Source organism: Triticum dicoccoides, chromosome 4B (genome assembly GCF_002162155.2).
Source record: "Triticum dicoccoides isolate Atlit2015 ecotype Zavitan chromosome 4B, WEW_v2.0, whole genome shotgun sequence".
Classification (NCBI taxonomy): domain Eukaryota; kingdom Viridiplantae; phylum Streptophyta; class Magnoliopsida; order Poales; family Poaceae; genus Triticum; species Triticum dicoccoides.
Window position 1 is genome coordinate 509,537,116 of NC_041387.1, and position 25,860 is coordinate 509,562,975.

Genomic DNA, 25,860 nt, shown 5'->3' on the forward strand with positions numbered 1-25,860 from the left:
CCGTTGACGCCGTGGCATGCTAAGCGCAGCAGAAGGAGCTGCTCCGCTATACCTGGCCATGGGAAGCCCGGCCCGGCCGGCCCGGCCCGACCCGGCCCGAAAAAGCCCGACCCGGCCCGGCCCGACGCTGCCTTTGGGCCGGGCTCGGGCCTAGATTTTGAGCCCGAAGGCCGGGCCGGGCTGGGCCCGGGCCCATCATTTTTGTGCTTTCCTGAAGGTCGGGCCGGGCCGGCCCGAAGCCCGATGGACTTTTAGGTGTTCGGGCCGGGCTCGGGCCCAAAAAACAGGGCCGTTGGTCGGGCCGGGCCGGGCTCGGGCCTGAGTTTTTTGCGTTGGGCCCGGCTAGGCCCGGCCCGAAGCCCAGCCCGGCCCGAGGTATGGCCAGGTCTATGCTCCGCGTCCCCCTTGTCGAATTCCCACACGTATGGTATTGGTGGCTTTCCAAAAAGAATAGATGTCAGATGTCATTTACAATTCAAACTCATCTTATACCAATAAAGAGAGGACGTCGATAACGTCCACACATGTAGGCGTCAAAGGGTCTGCCCACACAGTTTGTGTGGTATTTAAGAGGATCAGCCCACATGTCTACGTGTGGCCAAAACAAGTAATGCCCACACGTCTTATTTTTTAACTCGCGGTTCTTCTCACATGTCTGCGTGTGGGCAAAATAGATAATGCCCACACACCCGTACGTCAGGCCTCCTACCTTATGGTCCCGCATGCACCGCGTGACAGTCACCAGCGTCCCCGCAGTTGCCATGGTCTGGACCCTCTTCCATGTTCATTTAACTGCAGTTGCCATGTCGCTGAACTACACTTGACATGCCAGACAACTACAATTGTCATGGTTGCTCAATTGCAGTTGCCATGTATGGTCTGGTCTACTGCAGTTGCCATGATTTTAAAATTTTAAGAGTTGCCACCTACTAACACTAGGCAGTTGAGAGAGTTGCCATGTGCTCACAAGCACGCTAAGGCAGTTGCCATGTAGAATGAAGAGTTGCCATCTGCTTATGTGCACGCTAGGGCAGTTGTCATGTATCATGCAAAAACACATAGCAACTCGGGTAAAAGAGAGTTGTCATCTGCTTACGTGCACACTAGGCAGTTGCCGTGTACCCTGCAAAACACATGGCAACTGACATGTTCGGGTAGAAAAAAAGAGTTGCCATATGCTTACAAGCACACTAGGGCAGTTGCCATGTACACTGTAAAACACATGGCAACTTGCAGCTTGGGTGTGGGAGGGGAGACGGGCGTGTGGGCGAGATGGCAAATGCCCACACACCGGCCCTTGTGCATGAGTGAAAATTGACGTGTGGGCGAACTGCTAAACGCCCACACACCGGCTCCTCCGTGGTGAAACGGACGTGTGGACGACCGAATGAATGCCCACACATCAACCCAGCCTACATGGCACCATAACATGCCAAAATTTGTGCACCTACAAACAGACACAGATCCACACGTGTGGGCGAGATGCAAACATCCACACATGTGAGCGTTAGTGTTTCCGTTCTTTTTTATATGCATCGGGTGTATACATATACTTACGGCTGCTATCGGCAAATCGTGTGCATATGGCCTTCGGCAGAACATACTCGACAATGATATTTTTTGTATATATCAAGAAAACTATGTGTAGATATATTTTAAATCTCAGCCGTTAATTTTTATGGTTAACACACAATCATTGGATATAAAGAGATGACGTATGAAGTACTGTGAAAGCATTCGTTTTTAATATTAGGTATATAGAGATGTTGGTGGGCTTGTATGGTTGTTCAACCAGGACAGTCTTTGGCAAATAAAAAATGGAGTACTCAATTTGGTAGATGTGTCGTACGTGCATGTTGCTTCAAAGCTTATGCTACGTATGAGAATGAACCTTTTTTATGAGTTGGGAGAATGACCTTTCACCTACATTACCAACAGCTACTGACGGTTCCCCCTTGTGATGTGATACACTTATTGGGAACAAGAATGTCGAACCCACTCAGCGTCCACTCCGCCTCCGCCTTCTTGCTGACATAGATCTCGGTGCCGACGTCAAGCGACGACCACCGCCTCTTCGCCGGCGGCGTGCCGGGATCCTGCAGCCATGGAAATCAGCCAGCATTCATTTTCATAGCTGCATCCTAGAAGATCGCGGACGAGAAACAGTCACATGATGGACAGGACAGATACCGCTACCTGGTAGAAATACAGCGCGTGCGACAAGGCCCCGACGTCGAGCTCCCATGCCCTGGGGTCACCGATCCAGCCCTGCCCCTTGGCCGTGGGGTACCCGAACTCGCCCCACACCGGGTGCGGCACGATCTGCAGGATCTCCTGCGGCTGCGGGTTGCTGTAGGGGTCGCAGTACGTCGTCGGCTGCTCGGCGTGCCGCGCGTTCCCCGGCGAGCAGTACACATGGTAGGCGCCGTAGGGGAACCGCGCGGTGTCGTCGCGGTGCACGCGCGTACCGTTGCGGAACGTGTGCCACGGCGGGCACTGGTCCCTGCGCCCCGGCTGGCACCACGCCGGCGTCTCCGGGTTGATGATCATCTCGCTGTACCGGGTCACGTCCGTGGCGGTGTCGCCGTCGCACGGCGCGCCGTCGTTCTTCCAGCAGCTCCCCATGTCCATCAGGTAGAACTGGCTGTTGGGTCCCCCGCCCTGCTTCACCTCCAGCGTCAGCCTCACCTTGAAATCTGGTGACTCCGGCACCTGACAGGGCGAGAGAGAAAATAAGTTACCACGTCATCAGACAAAATCTGGTGGTAGTAAAAACGGATGACGACTTAACAGAACCACTTACTATCTTTGTCATGCCTCTGGTGTCGTAGTGGTAGCCGCCGGAGAAGCCCCTGGTGGCGTCGGACCGCAGGTACAGCATCAGCCAGGGGTACTTGGCCGACGTCCGCAGCTTGTGGTGGAAGACCCAGCCTGCGCCGTCCGTCCGACCGATCTGCTTCTCCCACACCACCGAGTAGTATGACACGTCGTTGCTCCCGAGATCCGTCGCGTCCAGCTCGTACGTGCCGGACAGCCCGCCGCGGAGCCACCGGCCGGCATCGTCCAGCGCGGTGCGGTTGTGGAACACCAGCGGCTGGTTCATGCACCCCGTGCCGCCGGGGCAGGGGAACCGGGAGGTCTGCGCGAACGGGCGCGCCGGGCGGCCGTTGTCGGGGCAGATGGCCGCGGTCGTGTCCAGGTTGCCGTTCTTGAGCATCACCATCCAGAACTGCCACGGCACCGGGCTGTCCGGCACCTGGCACCGGTCTCCGAGGTAGAGCTCCTTGGCCGCCGCGTAGCGGTCGGTGTCAGTGACGGTGGAGTTCGCCGACGTGCCGGGGAACGGGTCGCCGGCGCGGAGGGCGTTGTCGGCGTCGGTCACGCGGTGCACCACCTTGTACACGGGCTGGCCCTGCGCGTCGTCGGTGGCCTCTGCATAACAATCGACTTTTTTAACAGCAAATAGAGTAGATATCGGCATCGTCTCCATCCAGATCTGCGTAATAATAATGCGCGCGCAAAGAATGTTTCGACGGAATTGCATCATCAGGAAACAATTCTGATTCAGAGCAAGCCAAGGGAATGCGAGCTCTTACGGATGTCGAAGCAGTCGGCGCCGCGCGGGCTGCCCATGCCGGGGGCCTCTTGGCCGACCTCGTTGCAGAAGTTCCAGGCCTCCCAGGCCACGCGGAGGCCGTCGCGCTGCATGCCAGGGTCACCGACCGCCGACACGTAGCCACGGCCGTGCGTCCGGATGGCCACGGCGGCGGAGCAGGACGAGAGGAAGAGGACGAGGAGCAGGGAGTTGGCAGTGGCGGAACCGGCCACCTGCGCAGCCATTGGGGAAAGGGATCGTCGATGAATACAGCTCTGCAGATCCAAGAGTTTAAAAGCACAATCCGGGTGAGGATGGCACCGGTTGGTGGGGCGGTGGGCAGATGAGCACTAGACCAGTGTACGTAAGACAAAAAGGCTGTGTGTGTGTGTGTGTGTGTGTGTGTGTGTGTGTGTGTGTGTGTGTGTGTGTGAGAAAAAGGCAGGGCGCAGTGGAGAAGATGCTTTGTCGACGGGAAGTGCCGGTGTGCTGTGCTACGGGCGGCAGCTGCTCTGTCGATCCACTTTGCTATTTCTTTCTCTTCCGCCGCCTGGAGTTGAGAGATGCGCCGCCTTGGGAATGTCACGGGTACTTGTACATGCTTGTCCGTTTCTTTAGGCTTGACTTGGTCTCGATGAGTTGCTGCTATGCTTTGTGCGTTTGTGCATTCACCGGATAACAGTTGAACCACTAGTACATGCGATCCAGATATTGCTTCGAGATGAAATGGTCTTCGTCACTCGATGTGTGGAGCTCTATTGGCGGCAGAGGGGTCGTCAAAATAGCGGGTGAAACAAATATTTTTTTACTATCAGTAAAACTAGAGTTAATTACACCATCGGTGCTTGAACTTGGCGCGAAAAGTCACTTTAGTGCTAAAACTTGTTATGTACATTGAAACGGTGCAACAACTTGTCTGAGGCGTGCAAATACGGTGCAAATTGCTGCTGAATACGTCCACGGGGCTGACTAGGCATGACATCATGGCATGGGGCCCGTTGTCAGCGACTCAAAGTCGGAGACGATGGCGTGTGGCCTGCTTTTTCGCGAAAACACTCTTAATATTTTTTTTCAACAAAAAACCCCCTGGTGTGGGTTAAAATAAATACTAGTTCTCAGCGTCCTACATATATGAGAAATAAAATTGTTAAATGTACGGGGCATGGGCAACTAGCCACTACAGCCTTGGGAATTTATTGTCTCATTTGAATACAAATATTTTATGTTAGTATCGTTAAACAATGTAAATTGACTTTTTTGATACTGAGTTAAAAAAGATAGATAGGGAGGGAATCCAACTAGCGACCACAAAAAGACCTGCAACCGAACCTGCCACTCCAGTCAAAGACAATTGTTGCCTCCAAACAACAAGTATAATCCCTCCTTTCCTTTTTTTGTGGATATAATCCCTCTTTTCCTAAATATAAGTCTTTTTAAAGATTTTAATTAAGACTACATAAGGAACAAAATCTGTGAATGTATATTACTGTAAAATATGTCTATATACATCCGTATAGTTCTTATTTAAATCTCTAAAAGTACTTATAAATAGGAACGGCTGAAGTACTTTATGTATGTAAACTATAATCATGTGTTATAAATAATGTACATAAACATAAAAGAAAAAAACATTCAGAAAATTTTCATGTACTTTCATAAAATATCCACTTATTAATTTTATAAATATACATATAACTAAATTAATAAATATACAAATATCTGTATGAGTCATTTAAAGAAGTTCATATAAATTCAAATAATGCTCGTATAAGAATACAAATATTTCTTAAACTATAACTCATAAGTATGTCATTTGAGAAAATGTTTGTATAATAATTAATATTCATAATTTAGAAAATAACATGTTGATATGAATATTCAATAGTGGTAATACTTAAATTATGTAAAATAAATTGTATATAGGTCACAAGTGAAAATTATTCACAAGTTAATGGTCATAAATATTTTGTAAATGTTTGTATTCAATATTTTGTATATTTTAAATATGAGCCACGAATGTAAAAAATGTTTGTGTATAATACTTTTAGCATGCTATATTTTAATATTATTTTATTACTTACTACATGCGTTTTGCAAATATCTTAAAAAAATTAGCGTATAAGTGTTGGGGAACGTTGCAGAAAACAAAAATTTTCCTACTCGTTTCACCAAGATCATCTAGGAGTTCATCTAGCAACGAGTGATTAGATGCATCTACATACCTTTGTAGATCGCGAGCGGAAGCGTTCAAAAGAACGGTGATGATGTAGTCGTACTCGACGTGATCCAAATCACCGATGACCAGCGCCGAACGGACGGCACCTCCGTGTCCAACACACGTACGGAACAGCCACGTCTCCTCCTTGATCCAGCAAGGGAGGGAGGAGAGGTTGAGGGAGATGGCACCAGCAGCAGCACGACGGCGTGGTGTTGATGGAGCTGCAGTACTCCGGCAGAGCTTCGCTAAGCACTATGAAGGTGGAGGAGGTGTTGGAGAGGGAGAAGGAGGCAACCAAAGGCCAAGGCGTTCAGGTATGAAGTCCCTCCTCTCCCCCACTATATATAGGAGGGCCAAGGGGGGGTGGCCGGCCCTAGGAGATCCAATCTCCTAGGGGGTGCGGCGGCCAAGGGGGGTTTCCCTCCCCCCCAAGGCACCTAGGAGGTGCCTTCCCCTCCTAGGACTCTTCCCCCTTCAAACCCTAGGCGCATGGGCCTATGTGGGGCTGGTGCCCTTGGCCCATTAGGCCAAGGCGCACCCCCTACAGCCCATGTGCCCCCCCCGGGACAGGTGGACCCACCCGGTGGACCCCCGGGACCCTTCCGGTGGTCCCGGTACAATACCGATAACCCCGAAACTTGTCCCGATGCCCGAAACAGGACTTCCCATATATAAATCTTTACCTCCGGACCATTCCGGAACTCCTCATGACGTCCGGGATCTCATCCGGGACTCCGAACAACATTCAGGTTACTGCATATACATATCCCTACAACCCTAGCGTAACTGAACCTTAAGTGTGTAGACCCTACGGGTTCGGGAGACAAGCAGACATGACCGAGACGACTCTTTGGTCAATAACCAACAACGGGATCTGGATACCCATGCTGGCTCCCACATGCTCCACGATGATCTCATCGGATGAACCACGATGTCGAGGATTCTATCAACCCCGTACGCTATTCCCTTTGTCTATCGATATGTTACTTGCCCGAGATTCGATCGTCGGTATCCCAATACCTCGTTCAATCTCGTTACCGGCAAGTCACTTTACTCGTACCGCAATGCATGATCCCGTGACCAGACACTTGGTCACTCTGAGCTCATTATGATGATGCATTACCGAGTGGGCCCAGTGATACCTCTCCGTCATACGGAGTGACAAATCCCAGTCTTGATCCATGTCACCCAACAGACACTTTCGGAGATACCCGTAGTCTACCTTTATAGTCACCCAGTTACGTTGTGACGTTTGGCATACCCAAAGCACTCCTACGGTATCCGGGAGTTACACGATCTCATGGTCTAAGGAAAAGATACTTGACATTGGAAAACTCTAGCAAACGAACTATACGATCTTGTGCTATGTTTAGGATTGGGTCTTGTCCATCACATCATTCTCCTAATGATGTGATCTCGTTATCAATGACATCCAGTGTCCATAGTCAGGAAACCATGACTATCTGTTGATCAACAAGCTAGTCAACTAGAGGCTCACTAGGGACATGTTGGTGTCTGTTATTCACACATGTATTACGATTTCCGGATAACACAATTATAGCATGAATAAAGACAATTATCATGAACAAGGAAATATAATAATAATGCTTTTATTATTGCCTCTAGGGCATATTTCCAACAGTCTCCCACTTGCACTAGAGTCAATAATCTAGTTACATTGTGATGAATCAAACACCCGTGGAATTATGGTGTTGGTCATGTTTTGCTCTAGGGAGAGGTTTAATCAACGGATCTGCTACATTCAGGTCCGTATGTACTTTACAAATCTCTATGTCTCCATCTTGAACATTTTCACGAATGGAGTTGAAGCGACGCTTGATGTGCCTTGTCTTCTTGTGAAACCTGGGCTCCTTGGCAAGTGCAATAGCTCCAGTGTTGTCACAGAAGAGCTTGATTGGCCCCGACGCATTGGGTATGACTCCTAGGTCGGTGATGAACTCCTTCACCCATATTGCTTCATGTGCTGCCTCCGAGGCTGCCATGTACTCCGCTTCACATGTAGATCCCGCCACGACGCTTTGCTTGCAACTGCACCAGCTTACTGCCCCACCATTCAAAATATACATGTATCCGGTTTGTGACTTAGAGTCATCCAGATCTGTGTCGAAGCTAGCGTCGACGTAACCCTTTACGACGAGCTCTTCGTCACCTCCATAAACGAGAAACATTTCCTTAGTCCTTTTTAGGTACTTCAGGATATTCTTGACCGCTGTCCAGTGTTCCTTGCCGGGATTACTTTGGTACCTTCATACCAAACTGACGGCAAGGTTAACATCAGGTCTGGTACACAGCATGGCATACATAATAGAACCTATGGCTGAGGCATAGGGGATGACGCTCATCTCTTCTATATCTTCTGCCGTGGTCGGACATTGAGCTGAGCTCAATTTCATACCTTGTAACACAGGCAAGAACCCCTTCTTGGATTGATCCATATTGAACTTCTTCAATATCTTATCAAGGTATGTGCTTTGTGAAAGACCTATGAGGCGTCTCGATCTATCTCTATAGATTTTGATGCCTAATATATAAGCAGCTTCTCCAAGGTCCTTCATTGAAAAACTTTTATTCAAGTAGGCCTTGATGCTGTCCAAGAGTTCTATATCATTTCCCATCAACAGTATGTCATCTACATATAATATGAGAAATGCTACAGAGCTCCCACTCACTTTCTTATAAACGCAGGCTTCTCCATAAGTCTGTGTAAACCCAAACGCTTTGATCATCTCATCAAAGCGAATGTTCCAACTCCGAGATGCTTGCACCAGCCCATAAATCGAGCGTTGGAGCTTGCACACTTTGTCAGCATTCTTAGGATCGACAAAACCTTCCGGCTGTATCATATACAATTCTTCCTTAAGGAAACCATTAAGGAATGCCGTTTTGACGTCCATTTGCCATATTTCGTAATCATAGAATGCGGCAATTGCTAACATGATTCGGACGGACTTCAGCTTCGCTACCGGTGAGAAAGTCTCATCATAGTCAACCCCTTGAACTTGTCGATAACCCTTAGCGACAAGCCGAGCTTTATAGATGGTCACATTACCATCCGCGTCTGTCTTCCTCTTAAAGATCCATTTATTTTCTATGGCTCGCCGCTCAACGGGCAAGTCAGTCAAAGTCCATACTTTGTTTTCATACATGGATCCTATCTCGGATTTCATGGCTTCCAGCCATTTGTCGAAATCCGGGCCCGCCATCGCTTCTTCATAGTTCGAAGGTTCACCGTTGTCTAACAGCATGATTTCCAAGACAGGGTTGCCGTACCACTCTGGTGCGGAACGTGTCCTTGTGGACCTTCGAATTTCAGTAGGGGCTTGATCAGAAGTATCTTGATCATTAACTTCCTCTCTAGTCGGTGCAGGCACCTCAGGAACATTTTCTTGAGTTGCGCCTTTTTCCGGTTCAAGAGGTAATACTTCATCAAGCTCTACTTTCCTCCCACTTACTTCTTTCGAGAGAAACTCTTTCTCCAGAAAGGACCCATTCTTGGCAACAAAGATCTTGCCTTCGGATCTGAGGTAGAAGGTGTACCCAATAGTTTCTTTTGGGTATCCTATGAAGACGCATTTTTCCGACTTGGGTTCGAGCTTTTCAGGTTGAAGTTTCTTGACATAAGCATCGCATCCCCAAACTTTTAGAAACGACAGCTTAGGTTTCTTCCCAAACCATAATTCATATGTGTAGGGGAATGTAGCAGAAATTCAAAAAAATTTCCTACGTAACACCAAGATCTATCTATGGAGAGACCAGCAACGAGTTTCTTACCTACGCGGCTGTTTGCATGTTTTACGTGGCTGCTATGGGTTTCTAGCAAGAACGTTTCTTACCTACGCATGAACCACAACGTGATATGCCAATTGCTATTTACCCTTCATAAGGACCCTTTTCATCGAATCCGATCCGACTAAAGTGGGAGAGACAGACACCCGCCAGCCACCTTATGCAACTAGTGCATGTTTGTCGGTGGAACCGGTCTCACGTAAGCGTACGTGTAAGGTTGGTCCGGGCCGCTTCATCCCACGATGCCGCCGAATCAAGATAAGACTAGTAACGGCAAGCATATTGAACAATATCGACGCCCACAACTACTTTGTGTTCTACTCGTGCAAAGAATCTACGCAATAGACATAGCAGAAATTCAAAAAAAATTCCTACGTAACACCAAGATCTATCTATGGAGAGACCAGCAACGAGTAGAAAGGAGAGTGCATCTACATACCCTTGTAGATCGCTAAGCGGAAGCGTTCAAGTGAACGGGGTTGATGGAGTCGTACTCGTCGTGATTCAGATCACCGATGATCCTAGTGCCGAACGGACGGCACCTCCGCGTTCAACACACGTACAGCTCGACGATGTCTCCCACGCCTTGATCCAGCAAGGAGAGAGGGAGAGGTTAAGGAAGACTCCATCCAGCAGCAGCACAACGGCGTGGTGGTGATGGAGGAGCGTGGCAATCCTGCAGGGCTTCGCCAAGCACCTACGGGAGAGGAGGAGGTGTCACGGGAGGGAGGGAGGCGCCAAGGGCTCAGGTGTGGATGCCCTCCCTCCCCTCCACTATATATAGGGGCAGGGGAGAGGGGGGAGGCGCAGCCTTGCCCCCTCCTCCAAGGAAGGGGTGCGGCTAAGGAGGGGGGAGGAGTCCATCCTCCCCAAGGCACCTCGGAGGTGCCTTCCCCCTTTAGGACTCTTCCCTTTTTCCTATATCTTGGCACATGGGCCTCTAGGGGCTGGTGCCCTTGGCCCATTTAGGCCAAGGCGCACCCCCTACAGCCCATGTGGCCCCCCGGGGCAGGTGGCCCCACCCGGTGGGCCCCCGGGACCCTTCCGGTGGTCCCGGTACAATACCGATGACCCCGAAACTTGTCCCGATGGCCGAAACAGGACTTCCTATATATAAATCTTTACCTCCGGACCATTCCGGAACTCCTCGTGACGTCCGGGATCTCATCCGGGACTCCGAACAACATTCGGTAACCACATACAAACTTCCTTTATAACCCTAGCGTCATCGAACCTTAAGTGTGTAGACCCTACGGGTTCGGGAGACATGCAGACATGACCGAGATGTTCTCCGGTCAATAACCAACAGCGGGATCTGGATACCCATGTTGGCTCCCACATGTTCCACGATGATCTCATCGGATGAACCACGATGTCAAGGACTCAATCAATCCCGTATACAATTCCCTTTGTCTAGCGGTATGGTACTTGCCCGAGATTCGATCGTCGGTATACCGATACCTTGTTCAATCTCGTTACTGGCAAGTCTCTTTACTCGTTCCGTAACACATCATCCCGTGATCAACCCCTTGGTCACATTGTGCACATTATGATGATGTCCTACCGAGTGGGCCCAGAGATACCTCTCCGTTTACACCGAGTGACAAAATCCCAATCTCGATTCGTGCCAACCCAACAGACACTTTCAGAGATACCCGTAGTGTACCTTTATAGCCACCCAGTTACGTTGTGACGTTTGGCACACCCAAAGCACTCCTACGGTATCCGGGAGTTGCACAATCTCATGGTCTAAGGAAAAGATACTTGACATTAGAAAAGCTTTAGCATACGAACTACATGATCTTGTGCTAGGCTTAGGATTGGGTCTTGTCCATCACATCATTCTCCTAATGATGTGATCCCGTTATCAACGACATCCAATGTCCATGGTCAGGAAACCGTAACCATCTATTGATCAACGAGCTAGTCAACTAGAGGCTTACTAGGGACATGGTGTTGTCTATGTATCCACACATGTATCTGAGTTTCCTATCAATACAATTCTAGCATGGATAATAAACGATTATCATGAACAAGGAAATATAATAATAATCAATTTATTATTGCCTCTAGGGCATATTTCCAACAGTCTCCCACTTGCACTAGAGTCAATAATCTAGTTCACATCGATATGTGATTAACACTCACAGGTCACATCGCCATGTGACTAATACCCAAGAGTTTACTAGAGTCAGTAGTCTAGTTCACATCACTATGTGATTAACACTCAATGAGTTTTATGTTTGATCATGTTGCTTGTGAGAGAGGTTTTAGTCAACGGGTCTGAACCTTTCAGATCCGTGTGTGTTTACAAATCTCTATGTCATCTCCTAGATGTAGCTACCACGTTCTATTTGGATCTATTCCAAATAACTGTTCTACTTGGAGCTATTCTAAATTGTTGCTCCATTATACGTATCCGGTATCTCTACTCAGAGCTATCCGGATAGGTGTTAAGCTTGCATCGACGTAACCCTTTACGACGAACTCTTTTACCACCTCCATAATTGAGAAAATTCCTTAGTCCACTAGTTACTAAGGATAACTTTGACCGCTGTCCTGTGATCCATTCTTGGATCACTCTTGTACCCCTTGACTGACTCATGGTAAAGCACACTTCAGGTGCGGTACACAGCATAGCATACTGTAGAGCCTATGTCTTATGCATAGGGGACGACCTTAGTCCTTTCTCTCTATTCTGCCATGGTCGAGCTTTAAGTCTTAACTTCATACCTTACAACTCAGGCAAGAACTCCTTCTTTGACTGATCCATCTTGAACACCTTCAAGATCACGTCAAGGCATGTGCTCATTTGAAAGTACTATTAAGCGTTTTGATCTATCCTTATAGATCTTGATGCTCAATGTTCAAGTAGCTTAATCCAGGTTTTCCATTGAAAACACTTTCCACATAACCCTATATGCTTTCCAGAAATTCTACGTCATTTCTGATCATTAATATGTCAACAACATATACTCATCAGAAATTCTATAGTGCTCCCACTCACTTCTTTGGAAATACAAGTTTCTCATAAACTTTGTATACACCTAAAATCTTTGATCATCATCAAAGCATACATTCCAACTCCGAGATGCTCACTCCAGTCCTCAGAAGGATTGCTGGAGCTTTGCATACTTATTAGCATATTTCAGGATAGACAAAACCTTCCGGTTGTATCACATACAACCTTTCCTCAAGAATCGTCGAGGAAACAATGTTTTGACATCCTATCTGCAAGATTTCATAAATAATGCAGTAATTGCTAATATAATTCCAATAGACTCTTAGCATCGCTACGAGTGAGAAAGTCTCATCGTAGTCAACTCCTTGAACTTGTCGAAAAACATCTTAACGACAAGTCGAGCTTTCTCAATGGTGACACTTACCATCATTGTCTGTCTTCCTTTCAAAATCCATATGTACCTAACAGCCTTACGACCATCAAGTAGTTCTTCCAAAGTCTACACTTTGTTTTCATACATGGATCCTCTCTCGGGTTTTATGGCCTTGAGCCATTTATCGGAATCCGGGCCCACCATCGCTTCTCCATAGCTCGTAGGTTCATTGTTGTCTAGCAACATGACTTCCAAGACAGGATTACGTACCACCCTGAAGTAGTACGCATCCTTGTCATCCCACGAGGTTTGGGAGTGACTTGATCCGAAGTTTCATGATCAATATCATAAGCTTCCACTTCAATTGGTGTACGTGCCACAGGAACAACTTCCTGTGCCCTGCTACACACTTGTTGAAGTGACGGTTCAATAACCTCATCAAGTCTCCACCATCCTCCCACTCAATTCTTTCGAGAGAAACTTTTCCTCGAGAAAGGACCCGATTCTAGAAACAATTCATATTGCTTTCGGATCTGAATTAGGAGGTTTACCCAACTGTTTTGGGTTTCCTATGAAGATGCATTTTATCCGCTTTGGGTTTGAGCTTATCAACCTGAAACTTTTTCATATAAGCGTCGCAGCCCCAAACTTTTAAGAAATGACAGCTTAGGTTTCTCTAAACCATAATTCATACGGTGTCATCTCAACGGAATTACGTGGTGCCCTATTTAAAGTGAATGTGGTTGTCTCTAATGCCTAACCCATGAACGATAGTGGTAATTCGATAAGAGACATCATGGTATGCACCATATCCAATAGGGTGCAACTATGACGTTTGGACACACCATCACACTATGGTGTTCCAGGCTGTATTAGTTGTGAAACAATTTCCACAATGTCTTAATTGTGTGCCAAAACTCGTAACTCAGATATTCATCTCTATGATCATATCATAGATCTTTTATCCTCTTGTCACGATGATCTTTCAACTTCACACTGAAATTACTTGAACCTTTCAATAATTCAGACTCGTGATTCAAAGTAAATATACTCAACATCTACTCGAATCATCTGTGAAGTAAGAACATAACGATATTCACTGCATGCCTCAGCACTCATTGGACTGCACACATCAAAATGTGTTACTTCCAACAAGTTGCTATCTTGTTCCATATTACTGAAAACGAGGCTTTTCGGTCATCTTGCCCATGTGGTATGATTTGCATGTCCCAAGTGATTCAAAATCAAGTGAGTCAAAACGGTCCATTTGCATGGAGTTTCTTCATGCATATACACCAATAGACATGGTTCGCATGTCTCAAACTTTTCAAAAACGAGTGAGCCCAAAGATCCATCAATATGGAGCTTCTTCATGCGTTTTATACCAATATGACTTACATGGCAGTGCCACCAGTAAGTGGTACTATCATTACTATCTTTTGGCATGAAAATGTGTATCACTACGATCGAGATTTAATAAACCATTCATTTTAGGTGTAAGACCATTGAAGGTTTTATTCAAATAAACAGAGTAACCATTATTCTCCTTAAATGAATAACCGTATTGCGATAGACGTAATCCAATCATGTCTATGCTCAACGCAAACACCAATCTCTTTGGTAGAGGGAGCGTGCGATGCTTGATCATATCAAGCTTGGAAAAACTTCCAACACATATCGTCAGCTCACCTTTAGCTAGTCTCCGTTTATTCCGTAGCCTTTTGTTTCGAGTTACTAACACTTAGCAACCGAACCGGTATCTAATACCCTGGTGCTACTAGGAGTACTAGCAAAGTACACATTAACACAATGTATATCCAATATACTTCTATCGACCTTGCCAGCCTTCTTATCTACCAAGTATCTAGGGTAATTCTGCTCTAGTGGTTGTTCCCCTTATTACAGAAGCACTTAGTCTCGGGTTTGGGTTTTACCTTGGGTTTCTTCACTAGAGCAGCAACTGATTTGCCGTTTCATGAAGTATCCTTTCTTGCCCTTGCCCTTCTTGAAACTAGTGGTTTCACCAACCATCAACAATTGATGCTCCTTCTTGATTTCTACTTTCGCGGTGTCAAACATCGCGAATACCTCAAGGATCATCATATCTATCCCTGATATGTTATAGTTCATCACGAAGCTCTAACAGCTTGGTGGCAATGACTTTGGAGAACCATCACTGTCTTATCTGGAAGATCAACTCCCACTCGATTCAAATGATTGTTGTACTCAGACAATCTGAGCACAAGCTCAACAATTGAGCTTTTCTCCTTAGTTTGCGGGTTAAGAAAGTCATCGGAGGTCTTATACCTCTTGACATGGGCACGAGCCTGAAATCCCAATTTCAGCCCTCAAAACATCTCATATGTTTCGCGACGTTTCGAAAACGTCTTTGGTGCCTCTACTTAAACCATTTAACTGAACTATCACGTAGTTATCAAAATGTGTATGTTCGATGTTCGAAACATCCAGAAACGACGTTTGGGGTTCAGCACACTGAGCAGTGCATTAAGGACATAAGCTTTCTACTGTCCGCATAATTGCTACTATCAACTTTTAACTAATTTTTCTCTAGGATCATATCTAAACAGTAGAACTATAGCGTGAGCTACGACATAATTTGCAAAATCCTTTTGACTATGTTCAGGATAATTAAGTTCATCTTATGAACTCCCACTCAGATAGACATCCCTCTAGTCATCTAAGTGATTACATGATCCGAGTCAAACTAGGCCGTGTCCGATCATCACGTGAGACGGACTAGTCATCATCGGTGAACATCTTCATGTTGATCGTATCTTCTATACGACTCATGTTCGACCTTTCGGTCTCCGTGTTCCGAGGCCATGTCTGTACATGCTAGGCTCGTCAAGTTAACCCTAAGTGTTTCGCGTGTGTTCCGAGGCCATGTCTGTACATGCTAGGCTCGTCAACACCCGTTGTATTTGAACGTCTGAATAAAACACCCGATCATCACGTGATGTTTTGAAACAGCAAACTGTCGCAACGGTGCACAGTTAGGGGAGAACACTTCTTGAAATTGTTGTAAGGGATCATCTTATTTACTACCGTCGTTCTAAGCAAATAAGATGCATAAACATGATAAACATCACATGCAATCAAATAGTGACATGATATGGCCATCATCACTTTGCTCCTTTTGATCTCCATCTTCGGGGCTCCATGATCATCATCGTCACCGGCATGACACCATGATCTCCATCATCATGATCTCCATCATCGTGTCTTCATGAAGTTGCCTCGCCAACTATTACTTCTACTACTATGGCTAACGGTTAGCAATAAAGTAAAGTAATTACATGACGTTTAAGTTGACACGCAGGTCACAAATAAATAAAGACAACTCCTATGGCTCCTGCCGGTTGTCATACTCATCGACATGCAAGTCGTGATTCCTATTACAAGAACATGATCAATCTCATACATCACATATATCATTCATCACATCCTTTTTTGGCCATATCACATCACATAGCATACCCTGCAAAAACAAGTTAGACGTCCTCTAATTGTTGTTGCATGTTTTACGTGGCTGCTATGGGTTTCTAGCAAGAACGTTTCTTACCTACGCATGAACCACAACGTGATATGCCAATTGCTATTTACCCTTCATAAGGACCCTTTTCATCGAATCCGATCCGACTAAAGTGGGAGAGACAGACACCCGCCAGCCACCTTATGCAACTAGTGCATGTTTGTCGGTGGAACCGGTCTCACGTAAGCGTACGTGTAAGGTTGGTCCGGGCCGCTTCATCCCACGATGCCGCCGAATCAAGATAAGACTAGTAACGGCAAGCATATTGAACAATATCGACGCCCACAACTACTTTGTGTTCTACTCGTGCAAAGAATCTACGCAATAAACCTGGCTCTGATACCACTGTTGGGGAACGTAGCAGAAATTCAAAATTTTCCTACGTGTCACCAAGATCTATCTATGGAGAGACTAGCAATGAGGGGAAGGAGAGTGCATCTACATACCCTTGTAGATCGCTAAGCGGAAGCGTTCAAGTGAACGGGGTTGATGGAGTCGTACTCGTCGTGATTCAGATCACCGATGATCCTAGTGCCGAACGGACGGCACCTCCGCGTTCAACACACGTACAGCTCGACGATGTCTCCCACGCCTTGATCCAGCAAGGAGAGAGGGAGAGGTTGAGGAAGACTCCATCCAGCAGCAGCACAACGGCGTGGTGGTAATGGAGGAGCGTGGCAATCCTGCAGGGCTTCGCCAAGCACCTACGGGAGAGGAGGAGGTGTCACGGGAGGGAGGGAGGCGCCAAGGGCTCAGGTGTGGATGCCCTCCCTCCCCTCCACTATATATAGGGGCAGGGGAGAGGGGGGAGGCGCAGCCTTGCCCCCTCCTCCAAGGAAGGGGTGCGGCTAAGGAGGGGGGAGGAGTCCATCCTCCCCAAGGCACCTCGGAGGTGCCTTCCCCCTTTAGGACTCTCCCCTTTTTCCTTTATCTTGGTGCATGGGCCTCTAGGGGCTGGTGCCCTTGGCCCATGTAGGCCAAGGCGCACCCCCTACAGCCCATGTGGCCCCCCGGGGCAGGTGGCCCCACCCGGTGGGCCCCCGGGACCCTTCCGGTGGTCCCGGTACAATACCGATGACCCCGAAACTTGTCCCGATGGCCGAAACAGGACTTCCTATATATAAATCTTTACCTCCGGACCATTCCGGAACTCCTCGTGACGTCCGGGATCTCATCCGGGACTCCGAACAACATTCGGTAACCACATACAAGCTTCCTTTATAACCCTAGCGTCATCGAACCTTAAGTGTGTAGACCCTACGGGTTCGGGAGACATGCAGACATGACCGAGATGTTCTCCGGTCAATAACCAACAGCGGGATCTGGATACCCATGTTGGCTCCCACATGTTCCACGATGATCTCATCGGATGAACCACGATGTCAAGGACTCAATCGATCCCGTATACAATTCCCTTTGTCTAGCGGTATGTGTTGGGGAACGTTGCAGAAAATTAAAATTTTTCCTACGGTTTCACCAAGATCCATCTATGAGTTCATCTAAGCAACGAGTCTAGGGAGAGAGTTTGCATCTACATACCACTTGTAGATCGCGTGCGGAAGCTTGCAAGGTGATGATGTAGTCGTACTCGACGTGATCCAAATCACCGATGACCTGCGCCGAACGGACGGCACCTCCGCGTTCAACACACGTACGGAACAGCCACGTCTCCTCCTTCTTGATCCAGCAAGGAAGGGAGGAGAGGTTGAGGGAGATGGCACCAGCAGCAGCACGACGGCGTGGTGTTGGTGGAGCTGCAGTACTCCGGCAGAGCTTCGCTAAGCACTATGGAGGTGGAGGAGGTGTTGGGGAGGGAGAAGGAGGCAACCAAAGGCCGAGACGTTCAGGTATGAAGTCCCTCCTCTCCCCCACTATATATAGGGGTGCCAAGGGGGGGTGGCCGGCCCTAGGAGATCCAATCTCCTAGGGGGTGCGGCGGCCAAGGGGGGTTTTCCCTCCCCCCAAGGCACCTAGGAGGTGCCTTACCCTCCTAGGACTCTTGCCCCCTTGAACCCTAGGCGCATGGGCCTATGTGGGGCTGGTGCCCTTGGCCCATTAGGCCAAGGCGCACCCCCTTACAGCCCATGTGGCCCCCCGGGGCAGGTGGACCCCCGGGACCCTTCCGGTGGTCCCGGTACAATACCGATAACCCCGAAACTTGTCCCGATGTCCGAAACAGGACTTCCCATATATAAATCTTTACCTCCGGACCATTCCGGAACTCCTCGTGACGTCCGGGATCTCATCCGGGACTCCGAACAACATTCGGGTTACTGCATATACATATCCCTACAACCCTAGCGTAACCGAACCTTAAGTGTGTAGACCCTACGGGTTCGGGAGACAAGCAGACATGACCGAGACGACTCTTCGGTCAATAACCAACAGCGGGATCTGGATACCCATGTTGGCTCCCACATGCTCCACGATGATCTCATCGGATGAACCACGATGTCGAGGATTCAATCAACCCCGTACGCTATTCCCTTTGTCTATCGATATGTTACTTGCCCGAGATTCGATCGTCGGTATCCCAATACCTCGTTCAATCTCGTTACCGGCAAGTCACTTTACTCGTACCGTAATGCATGATCCCGTGACCAGACACTTGGTCACTCTGAGCTCATTATGATGATGCATTACCGAGTGGGCCCAGTGATACCTCTCCGTCATACGGAGTGACAAATCCCAGTTTTGATCCATGTCACCCAACAGACACTTTCGGAGATACCCGCAGTCTACCTTTATAGTCACCCAGTTACGTTGTGACGTTTGGCATACCCAAAGCACTCCTACAGTATCCGGGAGTTACACGATCTCATGGTCTAAGGAAAAGATACTTGACATTAGAAAACTCTAGCAAACGAACTATACGATCTTGTGCTATGTTTAGGATTGGGTCTTGTCCATCACATCATTCTCCTAATGATGTGATCTCGTTATCAATGACATCCAGTGTCCATAGTCAGGAAATCATGACTATCTGTTGATCAACGAGCTAGTCAACTAGAGGCTCACTAGGGACATGTTGATGTCTGTTATTCACACATGTATTACGATTTCCAGATAACACAATTATAGCATGAATAAAGACAATTATCATGAACAAGGAAATATAATAATAATGCTTTTATTATTGCCTCTAGGGCATATTTCCAACAGACATGACCTAGAACTATTCTCGGTCAATAACCAATAGCGGAACCTGGACGCCCATATTGGTTCCTACATATTCTACGAACATCTTTATCGGTCAAACCGCATAACAACATACGTTGTTCCCTTTGTCATCGGTATGTTACTTGCCCGAGATTTGATCGTCGGTATCCAATACCTAGTTCAATCTCGTTACCGGCAAGTCTCTTTACTCGTTACGTAATGCATCATCCCGTAACCAACTCATTGGTCACATTGCTTGCAAGGCTTATAGTGATGTGCATTACTGAGAGGGCCCAGAGATACCTCTCCGACAATTTCCTCTCTAGTCGGTGCTGGCACCTCAGGAACATTTTCTTGAGTTGCGCCATTTTCCGGTTCAAGAGGCAATACTTCATCAAGCTCTACTTTCCTCCCACTTACTTCTTTCGAGAGAAACTCTTTCTCCAGAAAGGACCCATTCTTGGCAACAAAGATCTTGCCTTCGGATCTAAGGTAGAAGGTGTACCCAATAGTTTCTTTTGGGTACCCTATGAAGACGCATTTTTCCGATTTGGGTTCGAGCTTTTCAGGTTGAAGTTTCTTGACATAAGCATCGCATCCCCAAACTTTTAGAAACGACAGCTTAGGTTTCTTCCCAAACCATAATTCATACGGTGTCGTCTCAACGGATTTCGACGGAGCCCTATTTAAAGTGAATGCGACAGTCTCTAAAGCATAGCCCCAAAAAGAAAGCGGTAAATCGGTAAGAGACATCATAGATCGCACCATATCTAACAGAGTGCGATTACGACGTTCGGACACACCATTACGCTGAGGTGTTCCAGGCGGCGTGAGTTGTGAAACTATTCCACATTTTCTTAAGTGTGCCCCAAACTCGTGACTCAAGTATTCTCCTCCACGATCTGATCGTAGAAACTTGATTTTCCTGTCACGTTGATTTTCAACCTCACTCTGAAATTCCTTGAACTTTTCAAAGGTTTCAGACTTGTGTTTCATTAATTAGATATACCCATACCTACTTAAATCATCAGTGAGGGTGAGAACATAACGATAGCCACCGCGAGCCTCAACACTCATCGGACCGCACACATCAGTATGTATGATTTCCAATAAGTCGGTTGCTCGCTCCATTGTTCCTGAGAACGGAGTCTTGGTCATTTTACCCATAAGGCATGGTTCGCACGTGTCAAATGATTCATAATCAAGAGACTCTAAAAGTCCATCAGCATGGAGCTTCTTCATGCGTTTGACACCTATGTGACCAAGGCGGCAGTGCCACAAGTATGTGGGACTATCATTATCAACCTTACTTCTTTTGGTACTCACATTATGAACATGTGTAGCATCACGTTCGAGATTCATAAAGAATAAACCATTCACCATAGGAGCATGACCATAAAACATATCTCTCATAAAAATGGAACAACCATTATTCTCAGATTTAAAAGAGTAGCCATCTCGAATTAAACGAGATCCCGATACAATATTCATGCTCAAAGCTGGCACTAAATAACAATTATTAAGGTTTAAAACTAATCCCAAAGGGAGATGCAGAGGCAGCGTGCCGACGGCGATCACATTGACCTTGGAACCATTCCCGACGCGCATCGTCACCTCGTCCTTTGCCAGTTTCCGCTTATTCCGCAGCCCCTGCTTTGAGTTACAAATGTGAGCAACTGCACCGGTATCAAATACCCAGGAGCCACTACGGGCACTAGTAAGGTACACATCAATTACATGTATATCACATATACCTTTTGTTTTTGCCGGCCTTCTTATCCGCTAAGTACTTAGGGCAATTCCGCTTCCAGTGACCGCTTCCCTTGCAATAAAAGCACTCAGTCTCGGGCTTGGGTCCATTCTTTGGCTTCTTCCCGGCAGCTTGCTTGCCGGGCGCGGCAACCTCCTTGCCGTCCTTCTTGAAGTTCTTTTTACCCTTGCCTTTCTTGAACTTAGTGGTTTTATTGACCATCAACACTTGATGTTCCTTCCTGACTTCTACCTCTGCTGATTTCAGCATAGCAAATACTTCAGGAATGGTCCTTTCCATCCCCTGCATATTGAAGTTCATCACAAAGCTCTTGTAGCTTGGTGGAAGCGACTGGAGAATTCTGTCAATGACCGCATCATCCGGGGGATTAACTCCCAGCTGAGTCAAGCGGTTATGCAACCCAGACATAGTGAGTATGTGCTCACTGACAGAACTGTTTTCCTCCATCTTACAGCTGAAGAATTTGTCGGAGACTTCATATCTCTCGACCCGGGCATGAGCTTGGAAAACCATTTTCAGCTCTTCGAACATCTCATATGCTCCATGTCTCTCAAAATGCTTTTGGAGCCCCGGCTCTAGGCTGTAAAGCATGCCGCACTGAACGAGGGAGTAGTCATCGGAACGTGCCTGCCAAGCGTTCATAACATCTTGTTCTGCAGGGAGAATGGGCGCGTCACCAAGCGGTGCTTGTAGGACATAATCTTTCTTGGCAGCTATGAGGATGATCCTCAGGTTTCGGACCCAGTCCGTATAGTTGCTGCCATCGTCTTTCAGCTTAGTTTTCTCTAGGAACGTGTTGAAGTTGAGGACTACGTTGGCCATTTGATCTACAAGACATATTGTAAAATATTTTAGACTAAGTTCATGATAATTAAGTTCAACTAATCAAATTATTAGTGAACTCCCACTTAGATTAGACATCCCTCTAGTCATCTAAGTATTACATGATCCGAGTTAAACTAGACCGTGTCCGATCATCACGTGAGACAGACTAGTCAACATCGGTGAACATCTTCATGTTGATCGTATCTTCTATACGACTCATGCTCGACCTTTCGGTCTTCTGTGTTCCGAGGCCATGTCTGTACATGCTAGGCTCGTCAAGTCAACCTAAGTGTTTGCATGTGTAAATCTGTCTTACACCCGTTGTATGTGAACGTCTGAATAAAACACCCGATCATCATGTGGTGTTTTGAAACAGCAAACTGTCGCAACGGTGCACAGTTAGGGGGAACACTTCTTGAATTTATTGTGAGGGATCATCTTATTTACTACCGTCGTTCTAAGTAAACAAGATGCAAAACATGATAAACATCACATGCAATCAAATAATAAACGTGACATGATATGGCCAATATCACATAGCTCCTTTGATCTCCATCTTGGGGCTCCATGATCATCTTGTCACCGGCTTGACACCATGATCTCCATCATCATGATCTCCATCATCGTGTCTCCATGAAGTTGCTCGCCAACTATTACTTCTACTACTATGGCTAACGCGTTTAGCAATAAAGTAAAGTAATTTACATGGCGTTTCTTGATGACACGCAGGTCATATAAAAGAATAAAGACAACTCCTATGGCTCCTGCCGGTTGTCATACTCATCGACATGCAAGTCGTGATTCCTATTACAATAGCATGAACATCTCACACATCACATATAGATCATTCATCATTCATCACAACTTTGGCCATATCATATCACAAACCACTTGCTGCAAAAACAAGTTAGACGTCCTCTAATTGTTGTTGCAAGTTTTACGTGGCTGAATTAGGGTTCTAGCAAGAACGTTTTCTTACCTACGTTAAAGCCACAACGTGATTTGTCAACTTCTATTTACCCTTCATAAGGACCCTGTTCATCGATTCCGCTCCAACTAAAGTAGGAGAGACAGACACCCGCCAGCCACCTTATGCAACTAGTGCATGTTAGTCGGTGGAACCGGTCTCACGTAAGCGTACGTGTAAGGTTGGTCCGGGCCGCTTCATCCCACAATACCGCTGAAGCAAGAAAGGACTAGTAACGGCAAGAAAGTTGACAAATCTACGCCCACAACAAATTGTGTTCTACTCGCGCAAGAAGAACTACGCATAGACCTAGCTCATGATGCCACTGTTGGGGAACGTTGCAGAAAACAAAAAAATTTCTACTCGTTTCACCAAGATCATCTAGGAGTTCATCTAGCAACGAGTGATTAGATGCATCTACATACCTTTGTAGATCGCGAGCGGAAGCGTTCAAAAGAACGGTGATGATGTAGTCGTACTCGACGTGATCCAAATCACCGATGACCAGCGCCGAACGGACGGCACCTCCGTGTTCAACACACGTACGGAACAGCCACGTCTCCTCCTTCTTGATCCAGCAAGGGAGGGAGGAGAGGTTGAGGGAGATGGCACCAGCAGCAGCACAACGGTGTGGTGTTGATGGAGCTGCAGTACTCCGGCAGAGCTTCGCTAAGCACTATGGAGGTGGAGGAGGTGTTGGAGAGGGAGAAGGAGGCAACCAAAGGCCAAGGCGTTCAGGTATGAAGTCCCTCCTCTCCCCCACTATATATAGGAGGGCCAAGGGGGGGTGGCCGGCCCTAGGAGATCCAATCTCCTAGGGGGTGCGGCGGCCAAGGGGGGTTTCCCTCCCCCCAAGGCACCTAGGAGGTGCCTTCCCCTCCTAGGACTCTTCCCCCTTCAAACCCTAGGCGCATGGGCCTATGTGGGGCTGGTGCCCTTGGCCCATTAGGCCAAGGCGCACCCCCTACAGCCCATGTGGCCCCCCCGGGACAGGTGGACCCACCCGGTGGACCCCCGGGACCCTTCCGGTGGTCCCGGTACAATACCGATAACCCCGAAACTTGTCCCGATGCCCGAAACAGGACTTCCCATATATAAATCTTTACCTCCGGACCATTCCGGAACTCCTCGTGACGTCCGGGATCTCATCCGGGACTCCGAACAACATTCGGGTTACTGCATATACATATCCCTACAACCCTAGCGTAACTGAACCTTAAGTGTGTAGACCCTACGGGTTCGGGAGACAAGCAGACATGACCGAGACGACTCTCCGGTCAATAACCAACATCGGGATCTGGATACCCATGCTGGCTCCCACATGCTCCACGATGATCTCATCGGATGAACCATAATGTCGAGGATTCTATCAACCCCGTACGCTATTCCCTTTGTCTATCGATATGTTACTTCCCTGAGATTCGATCGTCGGTATCCCAATACCTCGTTCAATCTCGTTACCGGCAAGTCACTTTACTCGTACCGCAATGCATGATCCCGTGACCAGACACTTGGTCACTCTGAGCTCATTATGATGATGCATTACTGAGTGGGCCCAGTGATACCTCTCCGTCATACGGAGTGACAAATCCCAGTCTTGATCCATGTCACCCAACAGACACTTTCGGAGATACCCGTAGTCTACCTTTATAGTCACCCAGTTACGTTGTGACGTTTGGCATACCCAAAGCACTCCTACGGTATCCGGGAGTTACACGATCTCATGGTCTAAGGAAAAGATACTTGACATTGGAAAACTCTAGCAAATGAACTATACGATCTTGTGCTATGTTTAGGATTGGGTCTTGTCCATCACATCATTCTCCTAATGATGTGATCTCGTTATCAATGACATCCAGTGTCCATAGTCAGGAAACCATGACTATCTGTTGATCAACGAGCTAGTCAACTAGAGGCTCACTAGGGACATGTTGGTGTCTGTTATTCACACATGTATTACGATTTCCGGATAACACAATTATAGCATGAATAAAGACAATTATCATGAACAAGGAAATATAATAATAATGCTTTTATTATTGCCTCTAGGGCATATTTCCAACATTTTTGCGGGTTGAGTATTGGTTAATTTGCATGTGTGTGTCGAGGACTAGGGGTTTTCGTCAAGTTCCTTTCACTTGTCACTCATGTACATGAAATGAATCATCTGTTTTCTTCTTCTATATATATATATGAAAAGACAGTGCTCCTATCGGTTTCTCAAAATTTTCTTTTTATAGAAAGTCCGACCACATGCCTTCTGAAAGTCATTATGATATCTGGGTTTTTGGTATTCATTTTTTTTGTCAATATTGTTTTTCTTTCCAAAAAAACTCAAATCTATTAACCAAACCAACAATATAAACACCTTTGAAAAAAATACATTGAATTGTGGTCGACCATCTTCATCATTCTGAATGAGTAGATGACGTCTGATGAGAAGACTTTGTACTCATATTTTCCGAAGTGTAAACTTGATCTCATATATTCTCTATGATTAGCTAATTGCATGTGTGGTGCAACGAACACATACATATTCTAATGTATCAACACTAATTGTACCTAACATATGCCTTACATTCGCCATACTCTATATTTTGATAAGATTTAATTTGATTTGAGTATGGGTA

General features: G+C 47.0%; 1 protein-coding gene across 1 annotated transcript; it reads right to left on the reverse strand.

The window, feature by feature from the left end:
* Positions 1–1,723: 1,723 nt before the first annotated feature.
* Positions 1,724–3,990, reverse strand: LOC119291154. Its single transcript, XM_037569868.1, has 4 exons — positions 3,597–3,990; positions 2,804–3,432; positions 2,197–2,712; positions 1,724–2,096 (listed from the first exon to the last, which is right to left on the reverse strand). Exons 1-4 carry the CDS (start codon positions 3,838–3,840, stop codon positions 1,929–1,931), a joined length of 1,557 nt encoding a protein of 518 aa, XP_037425765.1. The 5' UTR covers positions 3,841–3,990; the 3' UTR covers positions 1,724–1,928.
* Between the last annotated feature and the right edge of the window lie 21,870 nt (positions 3,991–25,860).